This window comes from Sorghum bicolor, chromosome 1, assembly GCF_000003195.3.
Source record: "Sorghum bicolor cultivar BTx623 chromosome 1, Sorghum_bicolor_NCBIv3, whole genome shotgun sequence".
NCBI lineage: Eukaryota > Viridiplantae > Streptophyta > Magnoliopsida > Poales > Poaceae > Sorghum > Sorghum bicolor.
The window spans coordinates 11,965,946-11,988,575 of NC_012870.2; the positions used below are offsets into that span (position 1 = coordinate 11,965,946).

Below are 22,630 nucleotides of genomic sequence, written 5' to 3' on the forward strand. Positions count from 1 at the left end.
CGAATCATGGTCCTGAAGTCTAGTAATACCTATCCCACTCAGATTAATATGCTTCTCTTCAGCCGCGGACCAACATCTCCCGCAAATTCACATGCACTGATAAAATCCATTCTCTGAAAACAAGCAAGGAATACTTCATCGATTGCTTTGCGTTGCGTTGCCCAGGCTGGGAGGCGATAGAAAATTGCAGACGGTCACTTGCTCACAAAGCCATGTTCATGGCCGTCGAATCTATCCTTCTCCCTCATCTCTCATTACTGCACTTGGCAGTGTTTGTATATATATACATCCACCACGAACGCCCATTGCCATCAACACACCATCACCACCACCACCAGCAGCAGAGGCATTCCGAAAGCACATCACATTAGCTAGGCGTTCCAGGTTGCAGGACACGCGAGGAAACCGCAGCCATGGCCAACAACCGCACCTACGAGGAGTACGAGCCCGCCGTCGAGTGGAGCCGCAACCCCGAGGCCGACGCCGTCAAGATCTCGCTCCCAGGCAAGCAAGCCCTTGCCTTGGTTTCTTTCCCGAGATAGAAAAAGCTCGTCGATGGATGGATCATGAATAATGGCTATTTGTTACTGAAATCGATCGCTGGGGCTTGGCTGCAGGGTTCAAGAGAGAGGACATCCGCGTGCTGGTGGACAACCACGGCCACCTGCGGACGCGCGGCGAGCGGCCCATCGCCGGCAACAGGTGGATCCGCTTCCAGAAGGACTTCGAGCTCCCCGCCAACTGCAACGCCGACGGCATCCGCGCCAAGTTCGAGAACGAGAGGCTCACCATCACGCTCCCCAAGAACACCCCCTTGCCGCCCATGCCGGCGCCGCCAAAGAGGCCGCCCCATATGGCGGCGGCGGTTCCTGAGCCACCGGTGAGGCCTACCGTGCCGCTGCCCACGGTGCCCGCGGCGCCGCTGGCTCCTGCTCCTCCCGCCGTGAAGCCGCCCGTCGAGCCCAGGCCGTCGATGTCGAGGAAGACGTACGCTCCCGTGCCGGCACCGGCGCCGGAAGTGGAACCACCTGCGATCACCAAGCCCCAGTCGTCGCTGGGGGCTGTCCAGAGGCAGAAGGAGGAGGAAGAGAAGCAGAGGGTCAGGGAAGCAGAGGGGAAGATGGCTGAGGACAGGAAAAAGGAGATGGCGCAGGAGAAGGCCACGGAGCAGCAGCAGGAGGAGGAGGCAATGCCACGAGCAGACAGCATGGGGATGGCGGCTCTGCAGCGCAGGCCGGCCTCCGGGAGCCGCGGCCTGCTGGTGAATGTGGCGGTCGCCGTGGCGGTGCTCCTCGGGATCACCGTCTACGTGTGGCACAGCCTGAAGAACGCGACGGGAGGCGCCGGCGAGCACGGCCACGGGCACCTGGGGGCCGGCAGCTACCGCGACGAGATGTGAACAAAGCTGACTCGAGGTGTGGCGTGAGTATACACGATATGCACGTACACAGTGCAGTAAACTCAAAGGGAGGAACCAAATGCAAGTATATACATACACACATTTACGTACATGTACATGGGAGGCGCGGTACGGTACTGCGCTACATATACTCCTATAATATGCCTGTTGTTCGTTTATTATCTGGTGTGACGGCTTAATGAGATTTAACAAAAATGGTTTATTTGATTGGTCAATTCATCAGTTTGGCGAAAATATTACTGGTTGTTTATTATTTGGCGAAAATATATCCAACAATCGTCACCCAAAATACAAGACTCAGGCCTTGTTTAGTTCGCAAATTTTTTGGTTTTTGGCTACTGTAACACTTTCATTTTTTTTTGACAAACATTGTCTAATTATGGAGTAACTAGGCTCAAAAGATTAATCTCACAAATTACAGGTAAACTGTGCAATTAGTTTTTATTTTCGTCTATATTTAATACTCCATGCATGCGACCAAAGATTCGATGTCACGGGAAATCTTGAAAATTTTTGCGAACTAAACAAGGCCTCATTTGTCTTTTGGGTAGCGCTACAGGTAAAAGGTTCCATACCTATTTTTAGTCTTCTCCAACAACAAGACCTAAAAGATAACACTCTCTGCAAATGAGTCTCGAGGAGAGAGGATATCCAAATTTGGGTTATGCCTCTTCTGATACCCAAAATAGGTCTTCTGTATGGGTACTCTGTTGGAGGCTATAAGTATTGTATTAGAGACCCCATTTTAGGTTTGGGTTCGCATGTTTGAGACAGCCTTATGCCTGTGGGCTGTGGTTGAACGAGCTGGTCAGCTAGGGCCTTTTTGTAGCCCATGAGAGGATCCGATTCTGGCCCATGATCATGGGCCTTCAATCCATCCTAGAACTGGGCAGGATCCTGGGCTTCCACGCCGGCCCGGGCCCAGGACGTCTCTCTCTTACCTGCCCCGGATACGTCTCTCTCTCTCTCGTGGTTCTACCGTTCCACTCGCGTGCGCTTTCTTCCTCCTCTTCTCGTGGTGACCGCCGGCGTCGCCGCTGCCGCGCTACGTCAGGTGCCCCAGGCCTCATCTCCGGACCCTTCTCCAGCGACGTGCACCCACCAGGTACGCGCACCCCTTCTCTTCCGTTCCTTTCGTACGGAATCGAGCGCCCAAACCCTAGCTTATAAGCTATTCGTAATTGGATCGGATCTGATCTGATCCAATTTCACGCGTACTGGGCCCGATCTATCTCACTCGTATCTTTGGTGTCTCGGGTTCTTGGCAGAGGGATTATGGATTGGCTGGGGCAGAAGCGCGCGGAGATGCTGATGCAGGTGCTGCTGGTGGCGTCTGCGGTGGTGGCGTTCGTGGTGGGCTACGTGCGCGCCGACTTCCAGCTCATGCTGCTCGTCTACGCCGGCGGCGTCGTGCTCACGGCGTTCGTCACCGTCCCCAACTGGCCCTTCTTCAACCGTAACCCGCTCAAGTGGCTGGACGCTGCTGAGGCCGAGCGCCACCCGCGCCCCCAGGTCAGTGCCGGCGGCGCGGCGGGAGGGGGTAAGAAGAAGTCCGGGAAGAACAAGTAATTGATCGATATGTGTTCTCGGTCGATTTGACTCGACTTGTTTAAGTTCTATTCGCTGAACTAATTGATGATAAAAGAGAGATTGAGATATTCCCAGTTTTGGTACTTCGAATTGCTCAGCTGTAGCTGGAATTTAGCTTGCAATCTTTGCATGCTAGTTACCAGTTATATCTGCAATGATGATCTAAAAGGATGGCAATATGCTTGGTTATGCTCTTCGATTGATTTCGTCTGTAGGTCTATTAGCATTCTGTGGAAGTTATTTTGCTGACTTCTGATGCATATCTGTAGTTAGCTGGTGATTTTTTTTAGCAGAGATTGCATAGTTGCAGTTTGATCCCTTGATTATGCTGTCTTGCCCATTTTAAGTGGAGGGTTCATATCAATGCTGGGCAGGTTTAAATTACTCAAAACATGGTCTTTGTTGGAATTTAACTATTAAATTCGTTCGTAATTCTCTTGCAGTGTTATAATCAAACATTTAAATATGTAGATTGCATGCAACCATAGGTATCTTAAAGCACCTTTCCCGTTCCTGCATGGATGTTTTCTGCAGTTTTTTGTCCTCCATAGGTGGATGTTCTTTGCCATTACTTTTCTTGTGTTGATGAAAGCCAATGCAAGGGTTGTTTCCACTCAGTTGTCTGATTTACAATAGCCAGTCCATTCTACCCATTACCTTAAACATAGGAATCTGAGGTAAACACAAAAATATGTTGGATCATATCAGCGCCAGGCTTAGTGAAATAGTCATCCCAGTCGCCGGAAATAAACTTGGCAAACAATATGTAGTGTACTTCGTATCTCAAGTTGGTGCAAATATATAAGGTTTTGAAAATATGTAGTGTACTTCGTATCTCAAGTATCTCAAATATAAAAGGAGCAAGTTGCTAAATTTTTTTTGCTGTTAAGGTTGTTTTGAAATAAGTGTACTTTGTTTTTTCTCTCTCTCTGATTCTCTTTGTAATTTTGGGCTCTGCAGCAGTGTGTGGTATCTTTCAGTATGACTAGGCCTTTATATTATAGGAGTTTGTGTGATCAATTTGCATAGAGATAAAGATATGATAGTTTGTGCCGGAAAACAATATGGAATAGTATTATATTTCTTACGAGGTAGTATGTAATAGTGTTTGCAACGAAAATGTCCAAATGAAAATGGTCAGGTACAGGAGCACAGATTGAGTAAGAAAATTGCACTTTTAAGTTAGTGCAACTGTTCTAGTGATATTGACAGTGCTGTAGAACGTAACTCAAATTTAAGAGATGACTGCAACTCGCACATTGACCACTTAGATTTAAGAGATGACAGCAAGCACACATTGGCCACCGGTGAGTAGAAGTTTTTTTTGAAGCACAATTACCTGTGATCTGAATGCACAAACGGAAGTGAACATGATATGAAATAGACTTGAGACTTTTGGTACACGATGCTAAGGCCTTGTTTAGTTTCCAAAAAAATTTGTAAAATTTTTTAGATTCTCGGTCACATCAAATCTTTAGACGTATGCATGAAGTATTAAATATAGATAAAAATAAAAACTAATTGCACAGTTTGGTCGGAATTGACGAGACGAATCTTTTGAGCCTAGTTAGTTCATAATTGGACAATATTTGTCAAATACAAACGAAAGTGTTACAGTGTCGATTTCCCAAAATTTTTTGGAACTAAACAAGGCCTAAGCCTCTTAAGCATGAGGTTGAGTCCAACACCGCTTGCCTGCTGAATGCCTCGGAAAGGAAAACACGATCCCCGTCCGGAGCTTGGCAGAACTCCACGGCCAGCGAGGCTGCTGATCCGATTCACGGAGCGGTGGATGATGATGTTCTCGGGGGTAGCCGGGTGTGCAGGCAGGCCCCTCGCCGTGCTGATGCAAATCTCCGGCCGCTATGTCCACGAACGACGGCGTCTCAGAGCATGGCGCCCGCGAGAAACAGAGGCGCTGCTGAGCACGCCGAGAGCCTTGATAAAAAAATAAAAAAAAATCATGACGTGTCCTTGGGGCCGCCCACGTTGAGGCGGTAGCGCCTGCATGTTGCCGCCCCAGAGACACGTCGAGGGCCCGCGGCGGCGCCCACCGGTGTCACCATGCCGTCCCACAGCAGCTTCGCCTCCACTGGAGCCGGGAACAGCTCGACGGCGATGACGAACGCGACCGAGCCCATGTCCCGGGGTAAACGTGATGCCAAAGTCGCCAGAGCCACCAGCTGCAGCAGCAGGGACACATAACTCCGGTTTCAAAAAAAAAAAAAAAAACTTTCCTCTCATCGCAAAATCACATCTGTCTTCTTCCCTACTCAAATGAACCTCTGTTTAGGTTGTATTTCCAATTAGTGCAAGTTTGCAGATGTTTCAAATTGGTGCCAGTTGCACATGTTTTAAAGTGTACATTTGTTTTTTTTTTTAAAAAAAATATTGGCGTAGGGGTAGTAGGCATTGTATAAAGCAACTTGGCTTTTGAATTCACATTTTACGGGCTACAACACTACATATGTTATGCAACTTTGTAATGGGAGGGTAAAAAATGGAACTATTTAATTTGGACGGTTGATACTGATTTTTGAGGGTGTGTATTCGGTTATGTACAGTTTACCTTAATGTTATTATTGTACATGCAATATACACCAGCTGTCTGGTTTGAGATGTGTCCACAAACCATGTCTTCTTTGCCACTGTAAGTTCTTCAAGCAAAGGGGCACACACATTGGAGGCTTGGAGCTGAAGCAAGACATCTGCAAGTAGCTGAAGCAAAGCAAGGAGTTTGCCTAGCAACAGCAATTACCATATAACCTGTCTAGGAGGCAACACCAATCCACTGCTGAGCGCAAAACATATTTGAATGTTGAAACTACTGTAGCATACACTGTCAGGATTAACCTCATTCCTCTGTCGTAACTCGTAGGCTCGTAGCCATTCTTCCTACGAAACACTGAAAAGCGTGACTTCAAGGCCTCATCAGCACAGCTCCCCCCACCCCCATCATGAAGGCAGCAGCCGCGCCGCCGCCGCTTCCACCGCCACGCCGTCGCGTGTACACGGCGGTGGACCCGCGGTGCGAGTGGACAAGCACGGAGGACGCCGACACCCTCGTCGTCGACGTGTCAGGTAACAGTAACACCGACGAAACTCCACATTGCACTAGATAGAGCCTGTCGCCTGCGTCTTCTCAACAAACGGTCTCTCTTCCATTCATTCAGGGTTCAGGAAGGAGGAGCTAAAGGTCCTGTACAGCACCCGGCAGAAGCTGAAGGTCACCGGCGAGCGCCAGGCCGACGGCGTGCCCAGGCTGAAGGTCACCGGCGAGCGCCAGGTCGACGGCGGCCAGTGGGCACGCTTCCTCAAGGTGTTACCGGTCCCGAGGAGCTGCGACGCCGGCACCATCCAGGCCAAGCTCAACACCGAGAGCGCCCGGCTCTTCGTCATCCTGCCCAAGGGATCGTCGTCGTCGTCGTCCAAGGACAAGCAGAAAGAGCATCACCCTGAGCGCGCACAGTCTCTTCAAGAGCTGATGATGGCCGATACTGAAGATGGCTCATCAGGCAGCAGCGTCGGCAGCATGTGGAGCGCCCAAGAAGATCCAGGGAACGGCAAGGTCCAAGACAAGGAACAGAAACAAGATCATCAGGCTATGGAGGAACCGAGACAAGATCAAGTGATGAACATACAAGGTGACGCAACTGAAAATGCAGCCAGGAACGACGATGGTGATGGTGATGGCAAGGGTGAGGACAGGAGATGGAGGAAGATCAGAGTCCTGCATGTTCTTGGCTTCGTCCTGGTCCTTGCATTGGTGGGTGTTGGTGCCACTATCCTGTATATAGTGTTACTGTGAAGAACGTGGAACAATTGTGTGTCTACATGTATGATGTATCATGTGCAATAGCATGGTATTCCACTCTGGAAGGAGAGCATGCCAATGCAGTTGGTGATGCAATTCGAAGACTGCGTATTTCATTTCTGTTTATAACCAGAGCACACTGACATACCCCCCAGAAAAACAGCCTAAAGGAAACACACTCCAAACTTAGAACACATCGCGTAACGGCGTATCCCACCACATGAGGCTAACCTAACACCATGGAACAGGGGTAAGACCCAAATTATTCAAAACAAATGGCCCTGCTGGCTTTGTGTTCAACAAACCATGGAGCTATCAAACGACTCATTTCGCGCTGGCAAGCTGGGTGCGGATGAGCTTGGTGGCGGAAACCATGTTGGTCAGGGCGGGCTTGACCTCCGTGTACTTGCGTGTCTTGAGACCACAGTCCGGGTTCACCCAGAGGATGTTGGTGTCAAGCACAGCAAGCATCTTGTTGACGCGGTCCGCAATCTCCTCGGTAGTGGGAATCCTGGGAGAGTGGATGTCATAGACACCAGGGCCAATGCCAGCTCCATACTTGACACCCTCACGGAAGACGGACAGTAGCTTCTCATCAGACCGGGAGTTCTCGATGGTGATCACATCGGCATCCATGTCAATGATGGAGTGGATGATATCGTTAAAGTTGGAGTAGCACATATGGGTGTGGATCTATCCAACAAAAGGAACCATCAGTAGAGATTGTAAGACAGATTTCAAGGTATCTCAAAACATTTCAAGGCTAATACCTGGGTGGTGTCCTGGACTCCGCAGTTGGTGATTCTGAAAGAGTGGACAGCCCAGTCCAGGTAGAATGCATGCTCTGACTTGCGCAGTGGCAGACCCTCCCTTAGAGCTGCCTCATCAATCTGGATCACCTGCAAAGAGTAAAAAGAAGGTGTTGTTGCACATGGATATATTGATGAAACAAGAACTAGAAAACAAACTTATAAAAGTGGAAGATACAAACCTGAATACCAGCAGCCTCAAGATCCTCAACCTCCTTTTTGATTGCAAGAGCTATTTGGTAGCATGTCTCAAACCTGTACGCCAACAAAACATAATTTATCATATTCTTTTTGTCACCCAGTTACAGATGAGGGAGCAGAAGCGCAACACAGTGTTTCAAACTGTTTCTAAGCATATTGAAGCAGATTGGAAAATGGAACAGACCTAGGCTGGTCGTTCCTGACAAATGACCAGTTGAGGATTGTGACTGGACCAGTCAACATTCCCTTCATGGGACGGGCGGTCATGCTTTGTGCCGTCTTGGACCAGAACACAGTCATGGGGTTCGGCCGGCTGACATCACCATAGATAATGGGTGGCTTCACACAACGTGATCCATAAGATTGCACCCAGCCGTTGGCAGTGAATGCAAAACCAGACAATTGCTCACCGAAGTACTCAACCATATCATTTCTCTGTAAATACATAGAGAAGGCAGTGGCATAATAAATAAGTAAATGTTTCATCTTTGGCAAACAATAATATCAATATCCTAAAAGAACTTGTTATTTTTAGTGATCCATAGACAAAAAAAAACTAATGCAGGCAGTCTAAAGTAAACAAATCATTACACTAAAATGCTCACCTCTGGCTCTCCATGCACAAGCACATCAATGTCAAGCTCCTCTTGGATCTTGACAACCTTGCTAATTTCTTCCTTGATGGCACTGATGTATTCCTCCTCAGAGATCCTGCAATGGCACTTTTCAGTAAGAAAAAGAATACGATAAATATATAACAGTAATAATATCTCCACAAATGCTTACTTCTTTGCCTTGTACTCACGGCGGACCCTCCTGAGTTCCGGAGTCTGAGGGAATGAACCAATTGTGGTTGTGGGAAGGACAGGAAGGTTGAGCTTTTTCTGCTGAGCATCCAATCTAGAAGAAACAGTGGTAGCACGGCGGTGGTCAGAGCCCTTCAAAGCAGCTGCCTGTATGAAATGCATTGCTGGTTTAGAATCGGTGCATACTAACATAAAACACAAGCATTTATTCAATAAAGGTCAATGTTACTTACAGCCTTTTGGACCTCCTCGTTTGTCACTCTGGGTGATGATCTCCTTGAGGCCTGAGCAGCAGCATTGGCTGCAAAGTAAGCCTGTAGGCGAACATGTTCAATATTACAAATAGTAAGTTACATGGGTACGGAATGGGAGTAATCACTCAAACTCAAGTTAAAGGGGCTTAGAAGAATGAAGAGTACAGAAAAGTACCATACCTCATCCTTTTGGCCTGCCAAAGCCTTGGCAAGGGCATTAACCTCAACAACCTTTTGGGCAGCAAACGCAAGCCATGACTTAATCTCATCATCCAGCTTAGTCTCATTTACAAGATCAACAGCGGTGTGCATCAGTGAGCAGGATGTTGACACCACAAGTTTGTCTGAACATCATGTATTTGGTTACTGAACAACGTACATACAAAGGGAACAGATAAATAACAGTATATCCTTCAATGCTTACCCTTGCCAGCAACAGCCTCAAGAGACTGAAGAGTGCTAAGAGATGCAGCAAGATCATCAGCCCAAATGTTGCGTCCATCTACAACCCCAGCGAAGAGGTACTTCCCAGAGGGGAAGCTGCTCCTGATAAGATCAAGGGTCTTGGCTCCACGGATAAGATCGAAACCGTAAGCAGTCACCCCACTCAATGACGTGAGGGTCCTGCATTTCCAAAAGAAATTTGTTTTCAGTTTTCTTTCTCAACAATATTACTCTGAAAGGAAGACCATGGTGAAGATTATGTTAAAAATAAAAAAAACATACTTGTAGGACTCAGCAGGAATGTCAGCAAAGTAGGTCTCGATAAGCACATTCAATCCAGAGAATGCTGACTCTAGTTCAGCATATGCTGAAGAGAAGGCAGCCAATTCATGAGCATCAAGGTCTTTAACAAGGGTAGGCTCATCAAACTGAATCCATGAAGCACCGGCCGCCTTCAGCTCAGCAACAACCTCCCTGTATTTCATAACATATCACATTATCAATTAACGAGGACGAGGATCACGATGAAAAAAAAAATTGTTGGCTGCTAGGTGTGGATGCTTACTTGTAGATGGGAAGAATGCTACCAAGAAGTGAAAGAAGAGAGAAAGATTTCTCTACACCCTTGGCAGGCTTAGAGAGGAGCAAGTATGAGACTGGTCCAACAAGCACTGGGACTGTATCAATGCCGAGCTGCATGAGTGGCAAAAACATAAGTTTGCAGGCATTATTTTTCATAAAAAGAAAATAGCATGCCCCTTCCTTTACAGGGTGAAAATCACCAACATATAATAAAAAGAGCACTGCAGGGGATCCTATCATATTGCTAGTACGCAATGTTGAATAAGAAAGTAGTTTCATGAAAGTTATGCATTACTGTCAAGATGGCAAAGTCGGTGTGTCAAGATTGTCCATCTTTGACTTCAAATAAGGCTTGCAAAGGCAGTGGGCTAACTTATAATTTACTTCAGTGTTATGGAAATGTCTTGAAGGCATCAAACCAGTCAAGGATTCAAATAAGCCATAGGTAGTACAGTTGAAGTTCTTTTGCCAAAAGGAAGTGTGTTCTAAGCAAACAATATGTCAAATCATATTTAAATAGCTGTGAGACATAAATATCGGTTCCTGCATTTTTGTTCCTGTTACTAAACCTTGCAGCCATACAAAAAAACTATGATGAGAAGGGTAAATGAGCTAAATTACAAACAGCTGAGAGTATCTGTTGTTACAGAAACATACCGCCTTTGCCTCCTTGTACTCAGAAACAGCCTTGTGTGAAGCGTATGTGAACTTGGTGCTTGGGCCAAGTTCAGGGACAATAAAGTGGCTGCAAAGAGTAAGGTAATAAAAAATGTTAGACCAATACCACAAAAACCACCAGCGGTAAGCATTCAAGAGACAGAAGTTTACTTACTAGTTTGTGTCAAACCACTTTGTCATCTCCATAGCAGGGACAGTGGCATTTCCCCTGGCCATTGAGAAGTAGGTGCTCAAGCCAATCTCACCTCCAGTCCAAGAGTAGCGCTCTGGGACAGCGCCAAGCATGGCCGTGGTATCAAGAACCTGGTCGTAGTACGAGAAGGTGTTGCTGGGAATGTACTTGATCCCAGCTTCTGACATTTGCTTCCAGATGCTAGACCTGAGGTCAGTGGCAACTTTCTCCAAATCCTCGGCGCTGCTCTTCCCATCCCAGAAAGACTCCAAGGCAAACTTGAGCTCCCTCTTGGGGCCCATGCGAGGGTATCCAACAATATGGGACGCCATCTTTCTATATAACAGAAAAAGGTTAAACTCAGTTTGATTCACACCAACAGGGAAGCTAGCTGAATATTTGTCTCAACAAAGCCGCAAATAAGCTAAAAAAATATTATGTATATTTCACGGAACCATAAACTGAACTCAATTCTTCTCCTCCCATGTGAAACTCTAAATTCATTCTGCATGTGTTCCTCCCATAAGATCTAAATGCTTCGGTGCAAAGAAATACCTCTGGTCAATCAAGGCTGTTTCTTTAAACCGGGAAGGATTAGCCATACCATGGAGGTATGATATATGCACTACAGCCTTCCATTTAGGTTGCAACCTAGCTTTTCCAGGATGTGGGTACAAGAGAGCTAAAATCGGTCTGAAGGGAAGCAAGGTCCCTCTCGGACATGCAGGGATCATGCTACAAATAACATCCATAAGAAACTATAGTTCGGACAATAAATTAGAGAACAGTTCTACAGGAAGCATGCTATATTAAACTGCAATTACTGAAAACAGATTCATCGGTATAAAATTATCACCGTCCATTCAGTGAAACTGCCAGCCTACTTTCGGATCATACATAATGAATACGAGAAATTCTAAATGTTTCAGCAGATCTAACAATAGATATGAAGAGCCCGTCATTCGGAAACGACATCTAAAAATTAACAGCGTGTTCTGGTGCTAACAAAATTCTGGGATCTGACATGCTAGTCCACTCAAATCACATCAAAAACACCACGATGCGTTCCATATAATTATGACACGAAACATTTCCTCGAAAATCAAAAGGGATAATCCCGTAGTAACCCAGCAGCGATCTCAACGACATATGCGCACGTACATAAAAAAAAGAGCAACTCAACAATTCAGCCAACCGTTGCCCGACCAAAAACCCACCAATTCCCCACAGCGTGGTGCAGCAACCTCGACAAGGAAGGAGGGAATGGGACTGCACAGAGAGTAAGGACACGAACAGCGGCCCAATAGCACGCCAGACTCTATGAGACTCACCGCGCGCCGAGGCGATCCGAGAGGCGCGGGGAGACAGCGGAAGCGAGGGAACGGGCGCGTGCGAGGGGCTATATACAGCAAGGGGGCGGTGGGGAGGCGCGCTTACCCTTGGACCGTGGAGCGGGGTAGTAGCGCCGGTGGACGCGGAGAGGGTGGCGCGCCGACCGCCGAGGACGACGGGGTGAACTGAGAGGTGGGTGGTGATGATGGGCACGGGAAATCTGAGGGGTTTGGGGGGTTTCATTTATAAAAGGATGCATCATCTCATCGTCTGCGTTAGGTGGTGCGCGGTGCGCGCTATGGGGATTTGGTGAGATCCCATTTCCCATCTGCCAAATCAGTAAAAATCCGTTGGTGCCTCAGATTTCTTTTGGAAAAAAAATGTCTCAAAATTCTTTTTGGAAAAAAATGTTTGCTTTCGATTATTTCTTCTTCCTCCTCTCTGGCTGCTATAAAAAAATTAGCACGATCGAAAATCAAGCATTACAAAAATACCTCATCATACATCAATTATAAATAAATCGATTATAGGGGATTTGGTGAGATCCCATTTCCCATATGCCAAATCCATTGGTGCTTGAGATTTCTTTTTGAAAAAACAAAATTTTTTACTTCGATTAATTCTTCTTCTTCTAGATGCTACATAAAAATTTTTTGAACTAGCACGATCGACAATCAAGCGTTAAAAAATTCTCATTACATGACAATTATAAATAAGCTGATTATATGCAAAAAAAAAAAACAAACCCAAATACTGCCTCCGCCTTTGAACTTAGGGCAATTTCGCGTGAAACAATCAATTTTCTATAATAAGACTGGTAAGAATCTTTGTGTTTTTTATTCAAAAAAAAATCTTTGCGTTTTAATTAGGAGATTTGGCTTAGAATGGCAAGCGAGTGCGCTATATGAATTTGAACAACCGTGCAACAGGCTGACTTTTGCAGTCTATATAGCGAGTTCCAACTAAGGGCCCGTTCGTTTCACAGAAAATATTCCAACCAGGAATGTAATTTATATAATCTTTAATCACCTGGAATGATTCCTGGTGGAATTATGTCAAAATGAACAACCCTAATGGAACGCAAACTGAGATTAACAAGGCCAACTGGCAAGCAGCAAATTGTAGAAAATGGAATCCCAAATGGTAACATTAAATCTTTAGACACATGCATGGAACATTAAATGTAACAAAAATAAACTAATTACACAGTTTAGTTAAAAATCGCGAGACAAATCTTTTAAGCCTAGTTACTCTATGATTAGCCTTAAGTGCTACAGTAACCCACATGTGCTAATGTCAGATTAGTTATGTTTAATAGATTTGTCTTGCAGTTTCTGACGAGCTATGTAATTTTTTTTTTATTAAAATCCCTCCCGACATCCTTCCGACACATCCGATGTGACACCCAAAAAAATTTGCCTAAGTATATTAAAAAAAAAAGGCGCTTCCGCGAGCCAGTGAGACGTGTTTTTTTTTTTTTGAGCAATAGCCACTTTAGCCAGTGAGACGTGCTTAGCAGGACAGGTGGGGGTTGTTGGTGATGTGATGAAGCCCATGCTTAACGGATGGATTCTCCATCTTTTTCTTCATTTTTCTCAGGGATAAATGAAAGAGGAAACAGAAGACTAATCACTAAAAAGATGGTACTACAAGTCTTGGATAACAAACTACAAGTAGTTCACCCGAATATGCTCTTGTTGACGATTCTTTACCTCATCACTCTTCATTGATTGCCTTGATGTTCTCATATGAACATTCTTAAGTTAGATACTCCCTCCGTATCTTAAGATTATCATAAGTCAAGCTCTTTTTTAAATACCAAGTTTATAGAAAACAGGCACAAGTATTTATAAAACAAAAAAAGCATATTATGAAAATATATTTTATAATATATCTAATAATACTAATTTGGTGCTACGAATCTTTATGATCTTTTTATAAATTTATGGACAATTCGTTTCTCTTCTCTTCTCCTTCACCTTAGCATTTAGCTTGTTTATAACCTATTATTATACTTGCTCTCGAAAGAGTCTGGAACGTATTCTTCTTCGTGTATTTTTTTCTTAAATGCGTACTCCCTCCATTCTAAAAAAAAGAGAGACGTTTATTACTTTCATATTGTGTTTGACCGTTCGTGTTATTAAAAAAAATTATAAAATATAAAATAAATAAATAAATAAATATTAAAGTATACTTAATGATAAAATAATTCATAACAAAATAGATGATATTTGGATAAAAAATTGAATAAGACAGATGATCAAACAAGATATCTAAAATAAAAAAAATGACATTCTTTTTTGGACCGAGCGAATAGTCAAATGCACACGAACTTATGGACAACCCAAAGAGCCTAAATTCGTCTTCTACGAGGGGCCAATCATGATACTCTGTCAGTGCAAAACAACCCGAATTAATTCCACCCAAACAATGGGGGAGCGATGCCATCAACAGATGTGCACCTCCCAACGTTCCAATTCCAACCATCCCTGACACTGAACCTCAACTCCTCAAGTGGAGTGGGGAGTAGGAGTAGGAGCATCTCCCCGGCCGGCCTCCGGCTCCGCCAGCCGCCACCAACCATGAAAGCTCCATCCATCTACTTTTGCCTTGAATCTGGCTTACATCACACTCAAACACACACCACACACACACACACACACACACACACACTACATGAGTGTATGCGCATTGTCTTCCTGGCTGAACCAACAAAGGTAGTTCGATCTCAGAGGTTGGAGCTTGGAGCTGGACCAGTGGACCATCATCATCCTCAGAACTACTACAAGTCATGATGCGCCCCACTTGGCCACTTTGGGGCCCACCAGGGAGGACAAAATGGGGGCCATGGTAGGTGCTCCTACCTCCGGGGGTTGGTGGTCGACGGATGACATGCTGCAGAATGCAATGCAATAGGCTTTGCTTTGCTTGTCCACCCTCCTCCTGAAAGGCCCAGGCAAGTCGTGCACTCGTGCTTGGAAAAAAAGAACCATGCGAGTTCAGTCTCAAGATTCTTGACGCTCATTCAGAATTAGAATATGATTAGGGGGTTCATGACGTTGCAACTCCTATTTATAATCTGATGCCCAAATCACGTTTCAAGGACCATTTTAATGTCAAAACACTACTGGTACGTTTTTGTATTATATAGCCCAAGGAACCGGTTTGAGGTTCGCTGGTGCTGCCAAATGCATTAGTCAGGTCTGGTTTAGTTTCCAAAAATTTTGGAAATCACGTCACATCGAATCTTGCGACAAATACATAAAACATTAAGTATATATTAAAAAGATAAATAATTACACACTTCGTCTGTAATTTTGCAAGATAAAATTTTAAAACCTAGTTAGTCTATAATTAGACAATAATTGTCAAATACAAACGAACAAAAAAAATTTCAGCAACTGAACAAGGCATCAGTACACATGCTCTTACCAGGAATTCCGCAGATAAAAGTTGACCTCCCAGACATACACAAATAGATCTGGCTGACGCGCAGCCCCGTCAGCAGAAGGCATCAGATAGCGAAACACTACCAATTAAACGAAACAAATATATGTAAACAAATTCCTCAACTCCGGTAGTCGCAGGAGCATGTCATGATCAAAGAATCAATTTGTTTTCCCGCGACGAACCAGCCACTCTTCCAAGCCAAGTCAATGGACAACATGGTGTGTGAGCTCAATTCCAACAATCTCTTTCCAGCGAGAGAAAAACAGGGTACAAAACTTTGGACTGTTGAAAGCAGTTCACCAGCATACAACTCATGCTGTACATAATACAGCTAGCTAGCTACACATGTGAACTGACCATCAGACCCACCAGCCTCACCAGGAGCCAACCAAAAAAAAGGAAGAGGATTAAGGAGTCCAATGTTTGTCATTAGGTCAAATAAGTGGGGCTTCTAGGCATGCTAAGTGAGAATTGAGAAAGCGAGAGAGAGATCAAGGAAGAATTCTAGGCTCATGGAGGTGACAGCTGGGACCTTAAATACAGGCTATAAACATGTATACAGCTATGCTCTAAGAGATTCCATTGGTGAAGAGGTTGTTAAAGATCAGCACCTCACAAGCTATTAGGGGAGGTTAGTGCAGGGAAAGAAGATCATTCATGCTCTGCGTCGTCACCAGTCAGCCCCTCATCCTCGTCGTCATCAGTGTCTTCCTCGTCATCAGTGTCTTCCTCATCGTCGTCACTGCCATCCGAGGAACCAAAGATTGCATCCTTGGCAGCTGCAGAATCACCAAAGCTGTGCTGTCCTGGGGATGCATGTGCCGAGCTGAGTGGGTTCACTGGTGGTAGTGAGGAAAGTGGTTTTGGTGCTAGTGGTTTCAGGTAATTCGGGAGGTTTTCCCCAGGCCTGATGTGGATGGCACCTTTTGACTGAGCCGCTTTTATGATTGTAGCTGCATCAGATGGTGATGCGATGCGTGCACCGGCTGCAATGGCTGCAGCCCTTATTGATGAACCCTCAGGATTTGCACGAGAGTCAATACGGTCAAGTGTTTTTGTCTGTGATGGTGTAGCTGGCTGTTGTGCAGATGACTGAGATTGACCAAATGACAACTTGCCGTTGCTACTGATATCTCCAGAATTTACAGAGTTCATACCAGCTGCATCAAAAGTAAAGTCAAAATGACCTTGTTAGTAAAATTGATTATTATATATGCAATAGCTTTTAGAAGAAAAGAAAATGTCTCGTATATATCACAGCCACAGCTTAAGAAAAGGTTCAGGCATAAACTTGTACAAATTATTATATGTACAAACAGAACTGGGATACAATGTTTGGAAGTTTATAGATTTGAGTAGCAAAGTAAAATCCCACATACCCGCAGATATCTTGGAGGCATCAGTGGACGGAAGGCACAATCCAATAGGAACAGTCACGAGCTGTGGCACAGCGCTGGAGTTTAATGTATTTACACTGCATCCCCTGCTACCATTAGCTTGGGATAATTCATGGCTCTGCAATTCAATAAAGACTTCTTGTTAGGAACCTGAAGCTAGTGAAGCACATTATGATTGAAACTGCAATAATTCTGTACATGTAATAAGGAAATATAAGCTACTGATGACAACGAGAGGAAAAGGAGCTATTGCAGCTAAACTAAGCTGTAAGCTGAGGCTTATAATAAGGAATTTTATAGTCTCTAAAGGTAATAACTAGGGACTAAACTGCTGCATCCCTGTTCGCTTGAACTTATCAGCCAGAATTTTACGGCCAGCCAGCAGTGTTTTTCTCTCACAACAAATCAGCATCAGCCGGCCAAAGGTAATCACCTTATCACAGAGAACCAAAGATAAAATGTTTGATTGAACGATACAACTGAAAGAGGCCCATACGATACCAAATAAGATGTCAGAAAACCATATTACAGGCTTGCATCTAATAACAATTTGGCTCAGTTGAAGACATCAAACGATCTCTTTCCCCTAAAGATTGAGACTCGTATGAGCTAATAAGATTTACCCTAAAGTAAAAGATAAAGAGGTGCTACAACTGCAATAAATGGCATGCAACATTTCTGAAATGCCAGCCCTGTAATTAAAAGTGGTAAGAATACCATAATTCTCACACTCCACTGCAGACAGTTACCATGCAAACATGCCATCTATGCAGCAAGGATACAGATATGCAGATATGTTAATTTCTATAAAAAAAAGACATGCAGATACATTTTTAGTTTCTTTAATAAATAAACAATAAGTCATATTAAAATTCTAAAAGCCGTAACACACTAGCAGGAACTTGAAATTGCCTCATTCTTGCAATGTGTTGTTTTGCTCATCTTTTCCATATTTCCATTTAGCTAACACTCCAAGAGCCAAGCCTGCCCAGCATCTCCATATAGATCTCAAAGGCCAAACTTGCAAAATCCAAATGAGAACATATGTGCACATAGTGCAGAAGTAGAACCTGTCCAATCAATGGAGGATTCAACTAAGTACATCACCTTTTACTTGGGCCTAGGTTTCAGGCTTGGAGATGAGTAAATCACTGATCTAATTTCTTTCCCCTTTCAATTCCAGTTCCAGTCAAGATTAATTTGACATGGGGAACAGTGCAGGAAAAGGCTATAAGAGAGGAGAGGAAATAGGGAAGAAATCACCGGTAACTCATCTCCAGCTCACTGTTGATTTATCAATGGTGGGTTGTGAAGCTCGTTGAGGCACTGCGTGCATGAAGCATCCACAAATTTGTGGTGTAACCCTTGCGGGTGGCGTGTGTCATCACAGCCACAGCCTGCTTGAACATGCCGCCGGCATTGGATCTCCTCGCGGACGGGATGGGCAGATGGCTGGGTGAGTAGGAAGTTGGCGGCGGCGGTGTGTGTGTTGTGTCGCTGGCTGCCTAGCTCTCCCCACTGCGTGGTGTCTGTGTGAGTCGAGGGTTATAGTGGGCCTACTGGACTGGGCCATATCCAAAAAAGCCTCAATACGTCTCTGTTCACGTGTCAGAACATAATTACTCTTGGTTATCCCCTCCGCTCCCCGATACTCCGTGGAGTCGTCTCCATGCCATATCCCACGTAAGATACATATCCGTATGGACCGTATCCATGCAACTCATCATACCATATCCAAGAAATAACTGATATGCACTGATATCCTGATAAAAAATACCAAACCCACCCAGTGCCCACTTAATCTGGATTTGCCACAACAATCCTGCATCCATAAGTATTCTAATCATTTGCTACTAGCTACATTTCGTAGCAAGAAAACCTCAAAGCAGAAGTGTTTATCAGCACTCTAGCGATGAATCATTAGAAGTAACTTTAAGAAAGTAGCATAATTGTAAATTTAAATGAAATGAAACTACTGGATAGAATAGAACATTTGAAAATATGAAGAGTATGAACTTTCGGTGGTCAGCATAGCAAAAGTAAACTACCTCTTTTATTCGTAAATCAGCCCCTATGGATTTTGTTTCTCCACCTTGCAGATTACCAGTTGAAGGTGCTGAAGCATTTCGGTCAGGTAACCCAGAAAACTTATCAACTACAGAAGCAGGAGGTATATTGTCATCAACTGAATTATTCGCACCAGATGTTTGTCCATATTTGCTACTCAAAGAAACAGGAGCAGCAGCAACTAGCTGACTAGGCCCTTGTAAAGCACTTGATGAGCCAGGACCAGGAGCAACAAAAAGAAAATTAACAGGTTGTTGCACATACATAAGTTGATTTGATGTAGCGTTCTCCCTTGAGCTATTTGAATTCCTTTTTCTCTTCTTTTGCTTATTAGAAATAATCCCCTGATTTCTTGCAAAACTCTCTGGTGGCTGTGCTGCAATTGGCATCACCGCTAATGGTGCTACCTGTCCAATACCTCTCTTGGCCATATTAACCCTGTTAGCAGCTTCCTGAAGAGCTTGCATCGCCACAATATAAACCTCTAATGATGATGCTCCCTCTTCAGCATACCTTAGTGCTTCACGACACAAACTGTTGTAACGCCACGTCAGGGATTGCTCATCATCTTCAGCACTACTTCTTTGCTCCTCCTTGGGCTCCTCAACTCTGCTAACTTCATCAACATTCTTGCCTGAGCTTCTATCCAATGCATTCTTTGTCCACCTTTTTACAAAATAATGAGAAGGAAGTGCAGAGACACCTCTTACACCAAACACAGTAAGTATGTGCCTGCAGACAATACCAAAATATTCAAACATCCGACAGCTACATGTCGCAGAACTTCCAGAAGAACTGAACTCAACTGTTACAGACTTCTCACTTCCTTCAGATCTGGTCACTGTATAAACTGAAGCATTGCCCACCTCTTTCACCATTTCAGCAGTGTAAACAGAGGCATCGATCAATTCCTGTTGGAATTTCAAAAACATTGACCTTGTATATAACTCAGCTCCTTGCTTTTCAATAGGAGATGGTGTCTTAATATCAGGAAGTGAATATTTTGTTTCAAATTCTTCCTTCACCTCCTTCTCATAACAACAGTCTAAAGCTTTTTCATACTGCTGAATGAATGACTGTGAATCAGTTTTGGCACTGATATAACCTTCAAACAACGAACTCCTGCTTGAACACTGCAGCTTTAATGACACATCCCCAAAGAATGTATCTCTCAAATATACCGGGACCCACTGATGACGGCAATTGTACACCAAGTCAAGCCATTCAGTTTTTTGAGAGCTGACCTTAGAAATTAATGCCTTCCAATTTGTTTCGAACTCATTGATAGTGTCAGACATGTTGACGCAATTGATAAAGTCCTCATGGAAGGATGGGAATGCATCTAGGAGATATGACAGCTTATCCTGTGCTTCGTTCATGATGTGCCACTTACAAAACTGGAGCCTAGTTAGAGGAAATACTTTCAAAGCAGCTGATTTTAAAGCATTATCATGCTCCATGGTAAGAGAGGTAGGCTGCTGTCCAGACATTGCTAAGAGAAATGTCTCAAACAACCAAATAAATGATGCCTCATTGTTATGTGCCATGATGGCACAACCAAATAGGACTGGCTGGCAATGGTGATTAACTCCAGTAAAAGCAACAAGTGGAAGTTCATGCTTGCTCCTTTTGCAGTAGTCATCCAAGACAACGGCATCTCCAAAGTCTTTGTATGCCGTCCTAGCCCTCGCATCGGCCCAAAACACATTCCCCACTGGACGGCCCTCAACAAATTGCATGGCATAAAAGAACGCCGGATCTTCAGCTTGCATGCGCTTTACATAATCCAAAATTACTCTAGTGCCATTCCCAATACCATCCGAAACATACTGAGGAACCACTTGAGGTATGCTTGTGTGAGGCACAGGCGGCGTAAGAGGCGGTGGCGGTGGCTCAATTGCCAGAAGCGAACCGCCATTTCGATGTCCCCCAAAAGGCCGCTGCTTCCCACACTCTGACAGTGGCTTGTGCGGGCGCAGACAGTGCGCCTGGTTCGCAGGGACCAGGGGATGGTTATGTGCAGTCTCCAGCTTGGTCACACTCCAGCGGCCATTGTCCTGCTTCTTCACCCGGATCATGGCCTTGCAGCCAACCCTGGTGACAGCCCGTGTCCGCCGACCCCTCCCACCATCGTCGTCGCCAGGGTCTACTGCATCAGCACGAGAAACCTCATTCTTCCCGCGGTAGGTGCGGAAGCCCTCCTTGGCGCAGACGAACTGGCGCGACATGACGGAGCCGTCCCGGCGCGACCGGTGCATGACGCTAATCCGGGTGCTGAAGCCGACGCGGTGGGCGTAGACGTTGTAGAACGTCCAGGCGTCCTCCTCGTCGTCGAACTCCATGCCCTCGAAAGGGTCGACGCCGTCGTAGGCGCCGGCGCGCGCGGCGTACGCCGACGCGGAGACCGAGGCCGATGCGGATGCCGAGCTCGCCGGAGCCGAGGCCCCGGCCGAGCCGCTCCCGGCGTCCACCTCCATCTCCGCGCCGTAGCCGACGCTGTCGTTGTCGCCGTCGCCCATTTCGCTATCGGGCGAGCCCTGCTCGCTGCCCGCCCCTCTCTCCATGTCCATGGCCGCCGCGGCGGGGGGGCCGAGGGCGGCCGGCCACTAAGGGCGGCTCCCCGAGATCAATCCTTCAAGCCAGAGGCATCTCCATCTCCGGCCAGGACACGTACATCCGCCCGCCAGCTAACGCTCGGGCGGGAGAGGTAAAAAAAAAAAAGAGAGAGAGCAAAATGGGTCGAGGCGATCCACGCGGCAAGCGAGCTCGAGGATGGATAAGGGGAGCAGAGAGAGGCGGAGGGGACGGTAAGGAGGGGGTGCTGTGCGAGGGAGGCGGGGGGCGCGCGACGGCGAGGGGGGGCGGTGCTCCGGCGAGGTGCAGGGGGCGGAGAGGGGAGGTCCGGTTGGGTGGAGCGGGGGAAGAGGGGGCGGAGAGGGGTTGGGGGAGCGTGACCGGCTGGACTGGAGGGGCGGTCTGGGGTTTGACCGGGCGCACCGGATCAGCGGGAGGGTCCGGGTCCGGCTCGCTAGGGTTTGTTTGCTTTTGCGGCGGGACCGGGTGCGAGTGGGGCCGCGCGCTGCTTGGGTTTGTTCCATGGCCCACCGCGATTGCCTGTACTTTGACGTGCAGCTAGGCGGAATGGATCATCGGATGGTGGTCAAAAAGGCCCAAAAATAGGGCTTCGTATTTTTTTCCCCCATTTTATTTGCGAAAAAAAGGTTTGGCTGTCAGTTGATTTGAATGGCATGATTTTTTTTCTTATTTGGTACAAGCTGTATCTTTTTTCTTTTGACAAAAAAGCGCTGCTAAGAAGTGGGTTGTGGGGCCATATGTTTTCCACTGTATTCGTGCACTATTTATAACTTCTCACACGGTCCCCCAATGAGAAATACTACTCCGTGCATGAGACAACTCGAATTTGAGTGGGCAAGGGTCTGGTCAGAACTCAATATTATATATTTTTATTGGATAGTCCACATGTTGCTTAAAACAAATAGATAGTCCACATGAAAAAAGTTTGTCGTTAGTCTAAATCAAATTCCTCTAGAAATGCCACTAATTCCATTACGTGAAACTCTAATAATAAAAATCATACGCTCGTATATACTCCC

General features: G+C 45.7%; 5 protein-coding genes across 7 annotated transcripts; 3 read left to right on the forward strand and 2 right to left on the reverse strand.

The window, feature by feature from the left end:
* Positions 286–1,635, forward strand: LOC8056768 (inactive protein RESTRICTED TEV MOVEMENT 2). The gene is made up of 2 exons (XM_002464087.2): positions 286–504; positions 618–1,635. The coding sequence occupies exons 1-2, from the start codon at positions 414–416 to the stop codon at positions 1,397–1,399; spliced, it is 873 nt and encodes a 290-aa protein (XP_002464132.1). The 5' UTR covers positions 286–413; the 3' UTR covers positions 1,400–1,635.
* On the forward strand, positions 2,370–3,207 carry LOC8056769 (probable signal peptidase complex subunit 1). The gene is made up of 2 exons (XM_002464088.2): positions 2,370–2,525; positions 2,689–3,207. The coding sequence occupies exon 2, from the start codon at positions 2,696–2,698 to the stop codon at positions 2,987–2,989; it is 294 nt and encodes a 97-aa protein (XP_002464133.1). The 5' UTR covers positions 2,370–2,525; positions 2,689–2,695; the 3' UTR covers positions 2,990–3,207.
* On the forward strand, positions 4,609–6,912 carry LOC8056770 (inactive protein RESTRICTED TEV MOVEMENT 2). Its single transcript, XM_002464089.2, has 2 exons — positions 4,609–6,091; positions 6,184–6,912. The coding sequence occupies exons 1-2, from the start codon at positions 5,968–5,970 to the stop codon at positions 6,816–6,818; spliced, it is 759 nt and encodes a 252-aa protein (XP_002464134.1). The 5' UTR covers positions 4,609–5,967; the 3' UTR covers positions 6,819–6,912.
* On the reverse strand, positions 6,909–12,364 carry LOC110431907 (5-methyltetrahydropteroyltriglutamate--homocysteine methyltransferase 1). 3 transcript variants are annotated; one of them, XM_021451699.1, is made up of 14 exons: positions 12,208–12,364; positions 10,753–11,106; positions 10,578–10,665; positions 9,904–10,031; positions 9,621–9,812; positions 9,319–9,518; positions 9,075–9,238; positions 8,874–8,954; positions 8,621–8,787; positions 8,440–8,545; positions 8,019–8,269; positions 7,816–7,888; positions 7,595–7,723; positions 6,909–7,517 (listed from the first exon to the last, which is right to left on the reverse strand). In XM_021451699.1, the coding sequence occupies exons 2-14, from the start codon at positions 11,100–11,102 to the stop codon at positions 7,149–7,151; spliced, it is 2,298 nt and encodes a 765-aa protein (XP_021307374.1). In that variant the 5' UTR covers positions 11,103–11,106; positions 12,208–12,364; the 3' UTR covers positions 6,909–7,148. The 3 variants fall into 3 exon arrangements, with proteins under 3 accessions (XP_021307374.1, XP_021307375.1, XP_021307378.1); XM_021451700.1 differs by having other exon boundaries at positions 12,102–12,321; XM_021451703.1 differs by lacking the exon at positions 12,208–12,364 and adding an exon at positions 11,988–12,015.
* Positions 15,655–21,718, reverse strand: LOC8056771 (protein FAR1-RELATED SEQUENCE 5). The gene is made up of 3 exons (XM_021450731.1): positions 18,998–21,718; positions 16,932–17,067; positions 15,655–16,712 (listed from the first exon to the last, which is right to left on the reverse strand). Exons 1-3 carry the CDS (start codon positions 21,584–21,586, stop codon positions 16,204–16,206), a joined length of 3,234 nt encoding a protein of 1,077 aa, XP_021306406.1. The 5' UTR covers positions 21,587–21,718; the 3' UTR covers positions 15,655–16,203.